Genomic DNA, 16,919 nt, shown 5'->3' with positions numbered 1-16,919 from the left:
ATCCTGAAAACAGCTCAATACCATTATCCCTCCTCTACCAAACCTCACAGTTGGCACAATGCAGTCAGGCAGGTTACATTCTCCTGGCATCCACCAAACCTCAACTATCTGCCGGCCAAACAGAAAAGTGTTTCCACATTTCCACTGCTCCACTGTCCTGTGTTAGTTTGCTTTACACCAATCCCACCGGCACTTGGATTTGATGATCTGAGGCTTGCATGCAGCTGCTCAGCCATGGAAACTCATTCCATGAAGCTCCTGCCATACAGTTTTGAGCTTAGAGTAATGCCAGTGGGAGTTCAGGACTCATGACATCACTCTGTTATTTCACATGGTCTTTAGCTTCATGGCTGAGTTGCTGTTGTTCCTAAATGCTTCCACTTTCTAATAATATCACTAACAGTTGACTGTGGAATATCCAGCAGGGATGATATTTCACAAACCGTCCTATTACAAAGGTGGCATCCATCACAGTACCACACTTGAAGTCACTGAGCTCTTCAGAACGACCCATTTGTATCAAAAATATTTGCTAATGGAGAATGCATGGCTAAGTGCTTAATTTTATACACTTGTACAACAGGTCTGATTGAAACACCTGAATTCATTATTTTACAGGTGTGGCCAAATACTTTTGTCCATATATTGCATCTTTCTGTATCAGAATGATCAGAATGTAGGCTAACAAATAGCACTGCTACATAATTTACTACATTAATGAAAGGAATAGTCTTAAGTATTATGTGCTCAATCTGTATGAACTCATAAATATAAATTTATGCATTCTTTCACAAGACTGGGGTAAAAATGCACAAAACCTGTTTTAAACCATGTATTACTACTACTGATGTAATGTTATCTAAAGTAACCATGCAATATGCATTATGGCACTGTGTTCATGATACAATTTTAATTTACAATTTGTTAAAATTTTCTGCTTCTTAGGCTGTGCTATTTGTGTGGTTCATCTACAATATATGCAAACTGTTTCTTTGTCTGGACCTCTTTTCTACTCTCATATTGTTGAAACTTAAACGAGACACATATTACACATTATATTTTTTATCATTATCAAGCTAAAAATGACAGTATGCAAGAATTTTAACAATTGCTTCTACTAGTACATTTGTTCCCAACCTGGGGTCCAGGACCCCCGGGGGGGCGCCAAAGATCTTAAAGGGGGGCGCAAAGCATTGTCTGCTCTGAGGCTGCCAAAATTAAATTTGCAGTTATTATACACAGATCTTTTGATAAGAAAAGCATGCATAAGCTTTTTTAGGGTTTTAATCAGTGAAATGATTCAAATTTATGTTGATTTTAGATGGCAGTGTTTCACTTTTTCTTCTCTCTTGGGTCCAGGGGGGGCTCTGATTTTCTTAGGTACATGTAGGGGGGACTCCAAGGAAAAATGGTTGGGAAACACTGTACTAGTAGAACTGTAGTCACTTGTCACTCATCACTTGTTGTCATAATAGGAATTGAAAGGGATGGGCATTGCTTTATGGACATGTACTGCATAAAAAGCTGCGTGAGTGTAGTGTAAATATGTGTACAACACAGAGGAGGAATATTGTCAAGGACAAGCAGTGATAAGCAAACAACAGCCTGAAGAAAAATACTAAAGTCACAACTAAGAGCCGCCGTCCTTAAATTAATTTAATTTTTGTCACATAAAAAAATAAAACAAAATATTGGCATTTCAACCAGCATCAATTGTGTCCAGTCAATTTTAATGTTTTCTGTACAAGGACTAGATTGCATTGGCTTTCCTATTCATATCCATTGATCCTCAATTCAGAGCTAATGTGGGCCGGCGAAGCCTCCAGGTGCTCATTCTGAAGGACAAACAACAACAGAAAAAAACAGAGACCTCACATTTTACTGTGCTCACTGATGACAACAAAGGACTGCAACACTTCAAGCTTGTCATTGATTTAAGCATTTTAAAATGACTGAAATCCTTATTTAATATCCCTTTTTTCCAAACTGGGATATGAGGGCACACACACTGTATTGCAATACAAATTGTCTTGAACACAGAATCAGCTGTTCTGTTGTCCTGTATTGTCGATGTGTTAACGCTTTAAACAGATCAGTACACGTCATAATCCCTTGGCAAGGCACATTTTTATGGAGAGTCTGTGAGCCCAGTGTTGGAGTAAATTCCATGCAGAATACATTGTGGCCTATTTTTAGCTGCCTACAAGGCTCTTCAGATGAAAACCTGAGATTTGTGCAGAGGTGGTATTTCATCCTTTTTTTCAAATATTCACAGTATAAACTCTGTCTGATTAATGATATCTCATGTTTAAGAGACTGGCTAGTGGTGGAAATTAGAAAAGATCGATTCTACCCTTCATAACATTAATATTAGGTGTAAACATGACTTAAATGCTCATCAAACTACAAAAATGTAACTGAAATTTACAATTTCATACTAGTAAACATGCAGACTAAGTGATGAACTAAATTAAAAATACATGACATACAGGAAAGTCTTTCAGATATTTTGGATTGGCCCAGAATGCACGGGAAGTCAGGATAGGTTCATGAATAATACACTTACAATATTATTAGGCCAGGAGCAGAGTACCTTGGTTAATCCTGCGTCTGAAAGCAGCTGAGAGGCTGTCGTGCGTCTTGTCCAGACATGGTCTGACTCAGCCTGCTGTGCCAGAGCTGTGTGTTTAATTTTGACAGGCCTGACGGATGAATCAACTCTGCCATTTAGCACAGCAGCAGAGCAAACATTTCACCCACTTACCCTCTGCTCTGTAGACTCAGGGTGAGCAGCATCATTTACTCGTGTTCAGCCTAGACCACAGCCACCATTACTGCCGTACTAATGACCGGCTTAACCTTTTCAGTCCATTTCTTTACCCAGACCTTCTGCACTGAAGTAAACATATTACAGGTGCTATGAAAGCGCTGTGGCCCTGAACACTGTACTCGACCACTGGCTGACTGTAAAAGGATTAACACTGAAAAAGGATACATTAAGTACAGAAATACTGTACATTAAGTACAATTGTACTTTGGTAATGTAGAAAAAAATGTGGATTAAACAGTCAGCCTTTCTGGCATTTTGCTCATGCACATACAATACATGCCATGTGTCCATGCAACGAGATCTGCCAGTCCAGCCCCCAACACAAGCTCACAAAGCACTCAGACTGAGAACAGAGCCGACCACAGAGTCAACCTTTTCACACCCGTTACTGAGCTAAATTTGAGAGCACAGCTCCACAGTCCAGTCGATTAACCTGTTGAGTCAGCGTCCTGTCTGTCTCAGCATTAATCTTCGATTAGCACTGATACATGTTTTGAGCAACCCTGGCACAGTAGATCCTTGTTGCTATGGTAACTGGCCTTAAATGCTAGCAGAGGCATACTCCTCCATTGGTCCGTACAGCAGTTGTACTCTTGATACCCAGGAAGGTGGAGGTACCAGATGGCTATAGTAGTGTTTACAGTCAGTCACATACACAGTGTTTATACACAAGACAGCTGAACTAACTGTGCGGATACACAGCCCTGACACCAGCTGAAATTTCTCAAGACTTTGTAAGAGAATCTTTAAATATTGTTTTCATACTGTTCTAAGCTGATAAAAAATAACCACTGCATCAGCTGCTAGGAGTTTCTAACAGCTGTATGTGCACTCTTTCCTGAAAACTGTGTAGCAAGATGTAGGAAAAGGGGAGAAACAAAGGAGAGACAGAGAGGTAAGCAGGCTTAGACTAAACAGGGAGTGACATTACTGTCAACTCGCCGTCCCCTCATTGTAGTGTTCATTGGTCTTGTCTGTGTTTGCGTCTCTGTTCTTGGAGCTCAGTGCAGGAGGAGATAAGAGCTGTGCTGCAGTCTGTGGAGACCAGCCTGCCATTTCTGCATGCCATTTGGGGACAGTGTGTCCTCTGGGTAGCTTCCCCAGGAGTCAGCGACAATGGGTGAGGAGGGAAGTGCTGCTGTGGGCAGGGGACATGGGAGGAGGGCAGTAAAGAAAACAGTCCTAATGGAGTGTTTATTTGGGGCAGAGAGCCACACACAAAGACAGCTCAGCTAAAGAAGTGAGCTTTGGGGCATGAGGGAATGAATTCAAATAGTCTAAGACCAAACAGTGCCATTTAGATTACTGCTGAACCCCTTCAGCTCCTGCCTTTCACAGAACAAATCTCACTCCTAGTCTAATGCATGACTCTGAGCCTACTTCTGCATCTACAGGTTATGACCGTACCCTTTTGTAACCTGTAGAAACTCTCACACAGTAGCTTTTATGTCAACATCCTGTTTTACTTTTACCAACTCCCAAACCACAGACAGTAAGTGTACAAATGTCTGCACTTACTCATTCTCTAAAATTCTGGTGAATTCAACTAAAATTAAACTCAACATTTTGCTGTACAGCCCATGGGGACACTTCTTTGAGAACTACTATGACTGAAACATCATAGCAGTAAGATGTCATTTTCACTCAGAATAAACTATAAAAGAAGCTGAGCAGAGCTCTTCATCTCAGAATAGAATAATACAGTGATTATTCATTCTGCTTTTGGGGCTTCCATTGCCGCAATGGTGAAAGACGGGAGCCATTCATGTACACTTGATTCGTGCCGTGATTTACAACTTTGATATCTTCCTGCTGAGAGTGTGGCAGAGCCTGACGACACCTCTTATTTGAGCTAAGGTGGTTTCCTTACAAAATAAAAACAATTTGCTGCACTTGGCATAGTGCCTGGCTCAAACAACAAATCCTCCATCCTTCCCAGCATCACCTCACAATAAAAGTTGAAAATGTACCATCTAACGTGATTCTTTATTTTTGGCAAACCATACAAGATTCTGTTTATTCATCTCAATGCTTTACTGGTATGAATGCAACAAAGGCAACACTGCCAAAGAATGAAATAATAAAAAAGCAAGCAAATCCATGTGTAAAGGTTGTTTAGCAACCAGAACAAAGAGAAAACACTGTCACTGAGGGTCTTCAGTGCTTCCCTTTAGTATGTATTGAATGCAAATGATTAAATACATGATATTTAATTTGTTGTAGCTGTTCATACATCAGTCATGCCCAGGTGACATCAGGAGCCTTCTGCTTTTCGTCTTTGATGTTTTGCTATGGTGTATTACAGTATTTCATTTGGTACTAGTGCCTCGTCTGCAAACCTCTGATGATGGAAAAAGAGAGCAACATGCCACTGCTCCAAGTATGGCATGCAAACAAACAAACAGTAAAAATGTAAACATTAAAGTCCCTGTAAAGTGAAATCCAAAGTTGTTGTTTTTTTTTTTCTTTTAAGATTTATTTTGGGGCCTTTTCATGCCTTTATTTGACAGAGGAAGGACAGTGGGTAGACTTGGAAACAGGGATGAGAGCGGGGAGAGACATGGGGCAAAGGGCCACAGGCCGGCTTCAAACCCCGGCTGCCCACATACATGGGTAGCAACTTAAACCACTTGACCATCTGCAGTCCTGGAATCCAAAGTTTTCATCTAAAAACACTAGGTATGTTTACAACAACCTTATTCCAACATACCTAGTGTTTTTAGACAAAAACACTAGGTATGTTGGAATAAGGTTGTTGTAAACATGTGAAAACACTAAGATCTTCATGTGACTGAATTCTGGATTTAGACCGTTAGAAAGTTTTTCACCTCTTTCCTGGCTGGGTTTTATTCGGGCGGGGCTAATATGTGGGCTCATGATGTAATGAGCCCACAGTGAGGAATAACCCCACCCCTCTAACACTAAATTATAAAATCACAGAGCAGTTCATTTCAGTAGAGTCTGATGTTAGTCCATGTCACTGCCTTTATTGAATGCTAACAGTCAGTTAAATGCTGTGTTTTTATTCATTTCATTATTGTCATTGTACAATGTACAATGAAATTGTTTATGCAGTTCTATTTAGTGCTCGAGCAGTTTCTCATTAAATATCGAAATTGCTCTGTGATAGGTGCTGTTTTTTTTAGACTGTTAGTTTTGGTTCTTATTGTCCTGAACTGTCTTCCTGATATGAGGGTAGCAGTTGGAACAGGTGATGTGCTGGGTGGGATGAGTCCTTCAGGATGCCCAGGGCCTTCCTGTGGCATCGGAACCTGAACAGCTCCTCTAAAGAGAGGTTTTTGAGGTAAATTTGCCAAATCTATCAGCCACAATGATCTATGGATCATAACAGAGTTTTGAGGCAGAAAACAGACTCTGTCTCTTCTCTGGTACAGAGCCTGGTAGCTTCACTCTGATCATAAGGTCAACATTTAGATTATAACATTTTTTAAATCTGAGAGGATCGTATTTCTCCTGAGTGGACGTGGCTTCAGCTCATTTAACAGACACGCCCACATCATCCTGCTGGAGCAGATCTTACTGCCTCATTTGTCATGATTTTGAAGCTTAATCTTATAAATTTAGAAATGTTTAATTTGACTCAAATTTGATTTAGGGTTCATAACACAGTGACCTGTCATATAACAAGGGTCCAGGGTCCTTGAAGTCAGTGTTTCCTAGCCATTTTTCCCTGGTATCCCCCTTATATGTACCAAAGAAAAGTGGAGTCCCCCCTCCAGGACCCAAGAGAGAAGAAAAAGTGACACAATGCCATCAAAAATCTACATAGATTTTAAGTGTTTCACTGATAAAACCCTTAAAAAGGCATATGCATGCTTTTCTTATCAAAAGACCTTTGTATAAACAACTTCATAACTGCTTTATCATGGTTTTAATAAATATTTGCAAATCTAATTTTGGTAGCCTCAGAACAGACATAGCTTTGCACCCCCCTTAAGATCTTTGGTGCCCCCCTGGGAGGCCCCGGACCCCAGGTTGGGAACCAATGCTTTAAGTATTTTTTCATTCAAATAATTCAGTTAAATTACAATTTTATGAGCGTTAAAAAAAACTAAGCAGGTGTGCTAAGCAGATGAGAACTTACACAGACATTCTACAACAACATAACAGCCTTGCAGGTCATGACAACCACGTAATTATTTTGACATGAATTAATTCTTTATGAACCATCTTGAATGCACGTTTTTGCATTCCATAAAGTAAGGATGCCCTTCTCTGGTTTCTTGCAGCTGATCGCCTATAACTGAGATCAATTAATCACCAATACGACACAGATCAAGTTTTGTGTTTTGATAATAAGCTGGCTAAGTGATGGGACAGTTTACTTGGCTTTGCTGTGTACTGAGGTCTCCTGCAAGTGGGGGAGTAACCATAAAACAGAGCACAAAAGTCAACAACATGCTTTTACTTATCTGTTTAACAGGGCAGAGCCCAAACCTCCCAAGCAGTATTGCAACAAGTATCCTACAGTAAGGAGAACTGAATTACACAATGCGATGATTCATTCATTAAGTGTGTTCATTTATGTGAATTAATTAACACAGTTATTAATGGACTGAAAAAAATACAAAGACTATCCACTGGGATAAACAGTGAAAGTACTCTAAAAAATAAAAGGCAAATTGCAAAAAACAACATTTCCTTTTAAGTGCAGTTATGAACATGTCATGTGACTATATCTTTGTCTAAAAGATTGACTGGACTTGTCAGCATTTTTATCATGTCAGATAAATAACAGCTAAAGTAAGTCAGCAAACAAGCTTTAATCTGCTGGTTTCATCAAGGATTTCAACACAGATTTCAACACTGGATTAAAATTTAACAGTGAAGTCTAAACCCAGCAGTTCTATTTAAGTTCTCTTGACACAACATCTTTTAGTAACACAATATCTAATGCATAATTATTCACGATTTATTTATTCGGCAGTTGGTATATTTCTCACCAGACATTTTGGCTGTTGATATCTGCTGGACATCTCCATGCAATAATGTCCACATAAACCCTGGTGTTGATTAAATGGAAGCTGAGTAGCGTTTTTTCCAGTCTTCAGTCTAAGGGTAAGTCGATAATACTGATGCGGATATTTGGCATTTAGCCAATTATCAGTATAGACATTTTATTTTCCAGATAATCATTAAATTAAAAAATGTGCTACTTTGGCTCCACTGCAAGATGTTTCTTCCCTTCTGGTTTTGTTTTCTCTCTCTACAGTCTCACCTAATGTTCTGCTCACAACACTTTCTTTCTGGCTTGATTTCACACAACTACCAACCAATCAAATCTGAGGCCTGAGTGGAACTGGCACAGGGAATGCTGCTACTGTGTTGCTCTGTGCTGTTTCTCATGTTGACAGAGCTAGTGCTGAATTGTTTATATTCCTTAATTTGTTAACACGCAAATTAAGTACATTGTGTTTGTCAAAACAAATAAATTCCAAACATCAGTTATCAGGCAAAATATATATATATATATATATATATACAGGTAAAATATATTAGGAAGGCACAATTCATCATAAGTGTTGTTGTCTTACTCAATACTACACATAAATAAGGTACATCAGGTCATTCTCCAACCCCTGCAAATAATGGATTAAGCTCCTCTCTGCTATGAAACTAACATGCAATTGTCATACCACTGAGTTTTGGTTGGACCACAGCTGATCCACCACTTAACTAACCAACCAACCAACCTACTGGGGGTGAAAACCCTCGTGAACATTGATGTATAGTTCCACTTCTGGTCAAAAACACAGAATACCTTTAAACACAGAGTACCTTTGATTAGCAGCTATTTGGTTGCACACTCTGAAGCTCTGAAAATCAGCAACTTTCAATCAACATGTGAGTAAACCAGTAATCATTGTGTTTGTGTTGTGAACAAACCATTGATTTGGATAGGTATGTCATGTTGTGAATAATGATGGGCCAGTAAGCCTGGGGAGTACAGCCTTTTTCTGATAAATTATGGATTAAGTATCAAGCCAAGAACTGTAAAGACATTTTTGGTCCTTTCTTTCCTTTCTCTGTTTCTTTTGTCCTGACTCAAGGCAACCCAGCAGGCAGAATGACATTTCTGGGCCATTGTGAGAAAAAAGAAGTCCTTCAAAAAGGCCCCAAACACCAAATGAAGAACAAGACTTGCGTAACATCACTAACCTTTGACAGTGGTGACCTTACATTAAAAACTGCACACATTAGTCTGTGCTACTGTGGATATAAGGACCTGGAGTGTTGAATGGAGCTTTCTGTACTATTGTGCATATACATGAACGACATAGTCAAAGCCCAAGGACTGCACTTGAGTACAAATGTAGAACTGAACACTGTATTCTTTTTCTGTTTGTCTATGATTATTTAATCACATAATCACAACTAGGAAATGTATCCCTCATTCTCAAACTAATCTTAACCCAAAAATAATGCAACTTGTGTTCATCTGCACCCACTTTTCCCTTTCTGTCACCACCTCTTAAGAAGCAAGCTATCATTACAGCACACTGCCACTCATTTTCTCAGGGGATGTTTGTGTGTGATGATAGCAGTCAAGGCTCTCAGGTACAAATCAATTTGAGGCTCTGTCCTTTTGCTCAGAGACTAGGGTATATTTTTGGAGCACTTACCAAAGTCTGACATGTTTGATTCTTTTTCTTCACCTCTGCCTCAAGAGCTTCGCACTCCTTCCTTCTGGTGCTGATCTCAGTCTCCTGGGGAGAGAGAGGAAAAAAAAGTACAGGACAGCTGTGATGGTTTGTCAGGAACAGAAGCTTCCTCTGAGGAGGAAGAGAGAAGGAGCTGTAGTATCTCATTAATCAGCCTAAGTATTTATGTATGCCAATGTATGTGTGTGCATTCATGTGTGTATTGTCTTGCCTGTGCAACACAGACATTGAGAGACATACAGGTGTTATCTAATAGATGTTACAAAACATTTTTGCTGTCAAAATAAATAGACCGTGGGCTGGAAGGATTCTAAGGTTCAAATGTTGAGGGTGTATGATGTTCTCTAAGAACAAAGTAAAATGTGTAAAATAAAGTCAAGTGTAAAAATGAAAAATAACTATTCAAAATTAATGAATGAAAAAATAAATAAATAAATAAATAAAAAGGCTGAAATGGACTGTTGTAGTTATATATGCACTTATATACTAACTAGGACTGTGTTTTCAAGAAAAAATGGCAAAATGTATGCCACAAAACAGAGGTTAAAGTTCAAAATATTGTGATGTTTACTGCTGTTTGCATTACTGTTGCCAAGGTAGATATACATTGAATTTTGATGTTATTTTTGGAAAATGTCAAGCATAAAAAATGTACCCCATAGAAGTGTAAAATCTGACAGAAACAAAAGTTTCACAGTTCATGCTTATGCAATCAGAACATTTATATCTGAACTTGTACTGACCACAGGGCCTAAGACATTCACTATAATGAGACTACCTTTTTTTAACAGTCTGAGCAAAACAATCAATATTTCCCTGAACCAACTGAACACATTTGATTCAATTTGGAAATTGATCTAGTATTAAATCACACGTCACGACAGATTTGGGGTATTTTCCATAGCCTGGACAAAATATCTGACAAAGCCAGAGTGTCATCAGCTGTTTGGTTACTGGAGTGGGCTTTTGAAGCCAATCTGCAGTGATTGCCTCTCAAACTAGCTTTCCATCAATGGAGAAACAGACCAAGAGGTGGTCTTAAGCCTCCTGACAAACAGGTATACCATGCTGGCTTGATCATATCAACCATGCCCCTATTTATGAATGACTGAATGACTTCTTGAAACCAAAACAGATGAGTCATCAAAAAAAAAATCACCTTTCATACAGTGTGTGTCCATAAAAACATGAACTATGACAACCAAGATTTCTTTTAAGACTGTAAGCATGTTTATTTCTGCTGTAAAAATCAGTATTTTAACATAATGTGTCTGTTTGACTTCTGGCGCTTCTGCAACACGTCTCAAACGGACACGGAAGGAACTGCCATATTTTGTACTTCTGCTTTGGTTTCATTTTTCAACCATGGAGGTTGCCATTTGGTATTTTCTTACACACAGGATACACTGACACTGTTACCAGTGTTGGTACCAGTAGCAAGTCTAAGTACTCTGCCAGTACTTACTAGGGATGCACTGATGCATTGGTATAGCATCGCCTGATATGGGCCCTGTTAACCATCACCAGCCATCAACAAAATAATGCAGCATGAACAGACATCAGTTTACAATGTTTATCTCTAGTGTCAAATCATTTCAAGGCAGACATTTACCCAACCTAAACCTGACCATTGAATCAAATTAAATATTTTCTTCACTTTACAGAGGAAGCTGTCTGTTGGATACACTTTTATATGTTTCCAAGATTAAACACAAGAGAACATGTTGGCAGGGTCAACTGATGTTTTTTCAGGGCTGACACTGATTATTAGTAATTCATGAGACCTGTAACCAATAATTGGAACCAATATGCATATAATATGCAGTATCGGTGATTGGCTGAATTGTTGTTCTAAACATCCGCAATGGCCCTAATTTTCCCAATCAGGGCATAACTTACTCATAGATTATTGCAAATGCTGTACTTCATAATATTTTGTAGCATGGTAGCCTCTCCTTATTTTAGCAGGTAGGTAAAGTTGGAGCAAAGTTTACAGTTAGCTGATATTAACATAAACAAAGATGACAAAGGTAGATTAGCCTGCAAACTACTCACAGTCAAATTGTCAAAAGAAGGGGTAAGAAACATACAATGAAAAAAAATCTTTCAAAATAATTATAGAAATGTAATGGTTTTATCAAATATTCATCATATTTGTGCCTGGTGTTGGTGGGTTTCCAAATGGTAGTACTTGGTCTTAAAAAAGTGGCATTGTTCCTTTCTTTACAGAAGTCATTTTGGTGAAGCATATGTTAACTTTTCCGAGGAAAAACATAAATTAAAGCTAAAGTTGGGAGGAATTCAAATAGTTCAACAGCAATGTGGTAATAAACTTATGTACTGAAAAAAATCCAATTTTAAACTCAAGTTCTGGACAAATCTCAATATTGATACTTTGAATATGGTTACAAATTTACCTTGCCTTGTATCTCTAGTCCTAAGGATTAAAAGACTGACGTTTTGTTAAAAGCAGAAAAGTGTGCCCTCATACATCAAAAGGTCTACTCTTTACAGTTTAATTCAGCCTCATTCAGTGAACTGCAATTAATTAATCAAACCTGAAGTATTAACTAGATGTGCAAATGAACTACAGGCTGTGCAGTCTGTACTCGTACATGGTTCAAGTAGCAACTAGCTGACACTTCATGTTCCTTTCTGATATCTGAAAGCCTGTCATGTATCCATCAAGCAGCCCTTTAACTGAGCTGACAGCTGAATACTGTGTTAGCTGCAATTACAATTGAAAGAAGTTCAGCTTTCTTGTTAATGTGAGAAATTATAACAAAAATGTGCCACAGCTTCATTAGAGGATGACTTGTTCAGTCTGTCAGAGTTGTTCAGAAAAGCCAGCACCTCTGGCTTCAGCGAGAAGAAGAATAACCTCATTAAGATTTACCCTGTAGATCTTTTATTTTTTTTATTATTATTATTATTTTTTAATCAGGAGGTTACCTCTGTGAAAAGGGTGCATCTGTTTAAAAAAAAACACATCTCCTTTATGGTCGTTAATTTAATGCATAGCCAGCTATTGCACACTCTTACAGTATAAAATACATCAAAGTGTTACATCACCCACCAGATCCTCTCAGCCTGAGCTCACTCTCTGTCTCGGTGTATGATGAACATCCTTGCTGTGGATGGGAGTGAAAAGTGCAGCTGAATGGTCTAAGATTAGGGAATATAGAATTAAGATGGATTTTATCTGTGTCAGTGTCTACCACACACACATACACCACGGTAGCATAGCACCAAGACGCCCTGGGCAGGACTAAAGAAAGCATCAGTGAAGCCACCAGAAGCCCACAGGCCCCTATACATGCTGCATGTGAGAATGTATGAATGTGCATTTCATGACAGAAGCGCTCACAGCACGGTTTGACTTTGGTTACATATTGGAAACCATTCAAATGGAAGACGTTTGCTCTGCTACATCAGCTGGTTCCCCCTTGACCCTGCAAGCGCCAACAATATTTAATAAGACAGTGAGCAATAAGGTCAGAGAACAGGATGGGTGGAAAGAGGAGGAACAAGCTCTGACCCTTTCAAGCTCTGTAACCTCAGGGCGCTTCACTACTGGCAAGTGACAGTTGGCCTGATCCAATCCTTTGACCCCTTATTTCTTCTAGCAGATCAACCAGTGAACCTGCTCAATTGTTAGTTGAATTTCCTCCTTAATCCTTAATATTAACATGTATGCACAGATGAGGGGAGTAAATGAACACTAAAGTGCAGATTTCACAGATGACTACAGGGTTAAGATAAAGGTAGGGCTATGTAAGAACTGTGTGGAAAAGAATTTTAACAACATTTCCTATTGTTTGGCTTTTAAAAGGGGCATGACTATGATATAGATTAAATAAAGCTTAGTGTTACATCATGCAGAACACAGAAGACATACACCACGCTGCAATCAGCTGACAGACAACTGATTTCAATTACTGTTTCACAGTTAATTTGCTCAACAAGGCAGTCCATTTAAATATGAAATTCTCTCATCTGCTGAATCAATGCAAATACCACCACACTACTGCTGGCAAAGCTTCATCTCCAACAGCCAGGCCTCCTCCTTTCAAGCATAAAGCTTTTGTTGCACCCTCATATTCACTTTCATGCTACTACAGAGGAAATTACAGCTGAACTAAATTGTTCAGCTGCAATTTACTCTGTATCCGACATGCGTTGTCATATTCGACATGCATTGTCATTATGTATCTGTCTATATAGAGGTTTCTAGCAATGCACTCTCTGGAAAGTCAAAGTATACTGCTTGACTAAGCCAGGGAGCATCTTTTGAGCACAGCCTTCATGGCTAGGTTAAACTGTCTATTAGGACTGTAGTTAACCAAAGAAAAACTTGGTTGACCAAAATTATACCCACACACTCACCAATCGATTGATCAGTCATGTTAAAAAAAAAAAAAATCTCAAAATCAGCTTTCTCCATGACAGGTTCCTCACTTCATCTTTCTGGTAGTCTAAATAATCTTAAAAGGTCACAAGATTTAAGAAGCATTATTTATTATTTTATCCTCATTATGTTATGCTAATAAAACAGCTGACTCAGAGACTATAAAAGCCTGCAAAATATCCTCAGATAATTGTTTGTATTAATTCAGAGTGATAACTATTGACAGGATTTTAATTTATGAGCATTTATCAGACAGCATGCAGCATTCATTTACCGAGGTGAAGGGGGAAAAAAAGTCCGCTGGTCAGGACTTAATAACCAGGAAATATTGTCTTTTTTTCCTTCTGCTCTCTGTCTGTAACAGACAGTAGCACTGATGTATATGTTTTAATGCAATGATAAAGGGACTTAATACCATGTATTTGCTGACCAGTGAATTAAACAGGCCATAGGAGTTGATGCTCTGGCAGAGCACAGAGTAGCAAAAGTAGTGACACTTGGCAGCGCCGCATCAAAACAAGCATCTTCCATCTTGGTGTTGAGTTTCATGTATGTTGTTTCCAAGTTATTTACAGTCTAACTGCTGTTAAACAATCAAAATATAAAATGTTCTGCGTCACTTTGTGTGCTTCTCCACCTGTATTGCCCAGCACTGCATTGCTCCTTTTCCTCCTGCTTTGTGACTGTCAGTCAGCTGCGTGCTCCAGCTTGCCCGTGTGACCAGCTGACCAGCAGGATCTAAGTTGGATGACAGCTTATCAACCGACCAACCAGATGTCAGCCCTAATGTGTATCTGTTTAAATTGTTAAATGTATGATAAGAGTGTTGCTGACTGAAATAGTTATGCCTCCAAAAGTCAATGTCTTAGGCAAACCTTTTTTGCGTGAGAGGAAATTTAATAGCTTCCAGTTTGTGGTCAGAAATCAATGCTGGTGTGAAGTTTATGACAGTATACGGCATAAACTTATCCCATGTTCAAGATAGTTAAACAAGGCCTCAATTCTATCATGGGGTTGCAGGAATCATCATCAAAAATAGCTGGTTAAAAAATGAGTGGCTGATAGATTTTTGAATCCCCTTGCCACAGTGGCAGGTAGGAGAGAAAGTTAATTTCCAACCCTGCAAAAAAGAATAAGAAGTGAGAAAATAATAAAACGTTACACATAGGTGCAACTTCTCCTGCCATGGCTGAAGAGCAAGCCAGACTGCAGCAACAGCAACTACTTTATGGCAGCTATGGTAACTCTCAAGTGACATATGACACAAAACGAAAAGAAACATTAGCATTGTTCGCAAAGAGGATTAGCCTGTAAAACTAACGACAGAAGACACACTCACATAATTTTTTTTTGTGGCAGTAGAAGGCTTCAGCGAGCTGATGGCGTTTGTCAAGCTGGAGTGTAAGCCCCCATCATAGCTATCAGCGGATACGAGAGTGGAACAGATCCAAGTGGAAAGATCAGTAAAGTGGTTGTTACTACAGACTCATGGACAGATCTTTCCATGGAGTCACGTGTTTGTCTCAGAGTAGCGTGTTTTGGTCTGTGGAAGAGTTGACAGCAATGACTGAACAAAGCTCGGATTGTCTCTTTAATATTATGGAGTGCCTTGGGGATGTTTTCTTTGATACTTAAACTTTAATGACCATCAGTCATAACCCTGAATCTTGTGCACAAAAGCACAAGCTAAGGTGAATGAACAGTTAAATAAATGAAAAGAGTATGAAAGATTAGGTATGGTCACAAAGGTCTACATATGCACATTGAACACTAACATGTTGAAGCTTAATGATTTCCTTTGAGAAAATCGCACAGATCCTCCACAGACAGCTCGCCATCTCTTATGTGGGCTGGTATCTTGTCAGTACAGTTTTCAGAACGAGACAGCTTCACACACACAATTTTATGCACACACATACAGCTCACAGGCTTTGCTGAGGCTCATTTGTTTGGAGCACATTTGCCAATGTTCAATTAAAAATCCCTCTGATAAAAGATTCAAATGGCTGCCATTGTGAGTAATGAGCTCCTGTATAAGTGAAGAGGCGTTTACTGCTCAGCAGATGAAGACAGATGAGAAGGACCATCCCCTTAAGCTGGGTCTAGCATTCGTACCTCACTGGCACTAATGCAAATGCTTTCACAACAGAGCTACATCTACAACAATCCATACTTCTTCAGTGGTTCAGTACGTGCAGCAGAAATATAGCATTCTGTTTTACTGCAGAAGATCCTATCTTCACAGCTTCTGTTTGGGGATTAATTGAAGAGCCACTCAACAGAAATTAATCAACCATGATGCTGATAATTGATCCGACATTACTCATTTGGAAAATTATAGCTTCTCAGATATGATGATCCGATGATATGCTGATTTTCTTCATTTCATTTCAATGTAATGTGCATAACTTAGTGAGTCAGATTAATTGCAGCTAACATGGCGGAAGACCAAAAGTGTATTGACACATAACAGAAAGGAAAAGTTAGTCCGTCCACAATTTTGGATGGATTTCCATGGAATATTTATGGTCAAAAATAAATGACCCTGGCCATCATAAGGGTTTCTTAAAAGGTTATTTCCATATTTCTGAAGTAACAAGTTTTAACATAAAGGTAAGGTTGTATAAAGTCCTGGGCAATTAGTCCGGTTTCAATTTGAATTACAATTTTGGCATCCCACAATCATATAGCAAGAAAATCATGATTAAATCGTTACAGTTCCACCTGCTTTTGTGTACACATTGTCCATAGTTGCCATGTGGCAAAGGTTTCAGTGTTTGTTGTCATATTTTGGCCATGAATGTCACTGAATTCGTTCATTCATTTTTATTGTAAATAATTATTTTACATATTTATGGTTTGTCACATTATCTCTCTAATCTCTAAATTATCATGATCTCAATATTGATCAAAACAGTTCGCAATAATTGAGAGGCCCTATAAGGCACATGGCAATAGGAATGGCACTATAGCCTTCAGATATTTCAGTTCGTATTGC

The 16,919-nt window shown here is 38.8% G+C and overlaps 1 protein-coding gene across 15 annotated transcripts in view; it reads right to left on the bottom strand.

Moving 5' to 3' along the window:
- The window catches only part of rimbp2b (RIMS binding protein 2b), a 139,789-nt gene that overhangs the window by 52,479 nt on the left and 70,391 nt on the right, over positions 1–16,919 (bottom strand). For all 15 annotated transcript variants that reach the window (XM_041788585.1, XM_041788581.1, XM_041788584.1 and 12 more), the window contains one exon: positions 9,475–9,558. In XM_041788585.1, the coding sequence (XP_041644519.1) occupies positions 9,475–9,558 (84 nt within the window). The remainder of the gene's footprint in view (positions 1–9,474; positions 9,559–16,919) is intronic.

Source organism: Cheilinus undulatus, linkage group 5 (assembly GCF_018320785.1).
Source record: "Cheilinus undulatus linkage group 5, ASM1832078v1, whole genome shotgun sequence".
In the NCBI taxonomy this organism is placed as follows: domain Eukaryota; kingdom Metazoa; phylum Chordata; class Actinopteri; order Labriformes; family Labridae; genus Cheilinus; species Cheilinus undulatus.
This window is presented reverse-complemented; position numbering and strand designations above follow the sequence as displayed.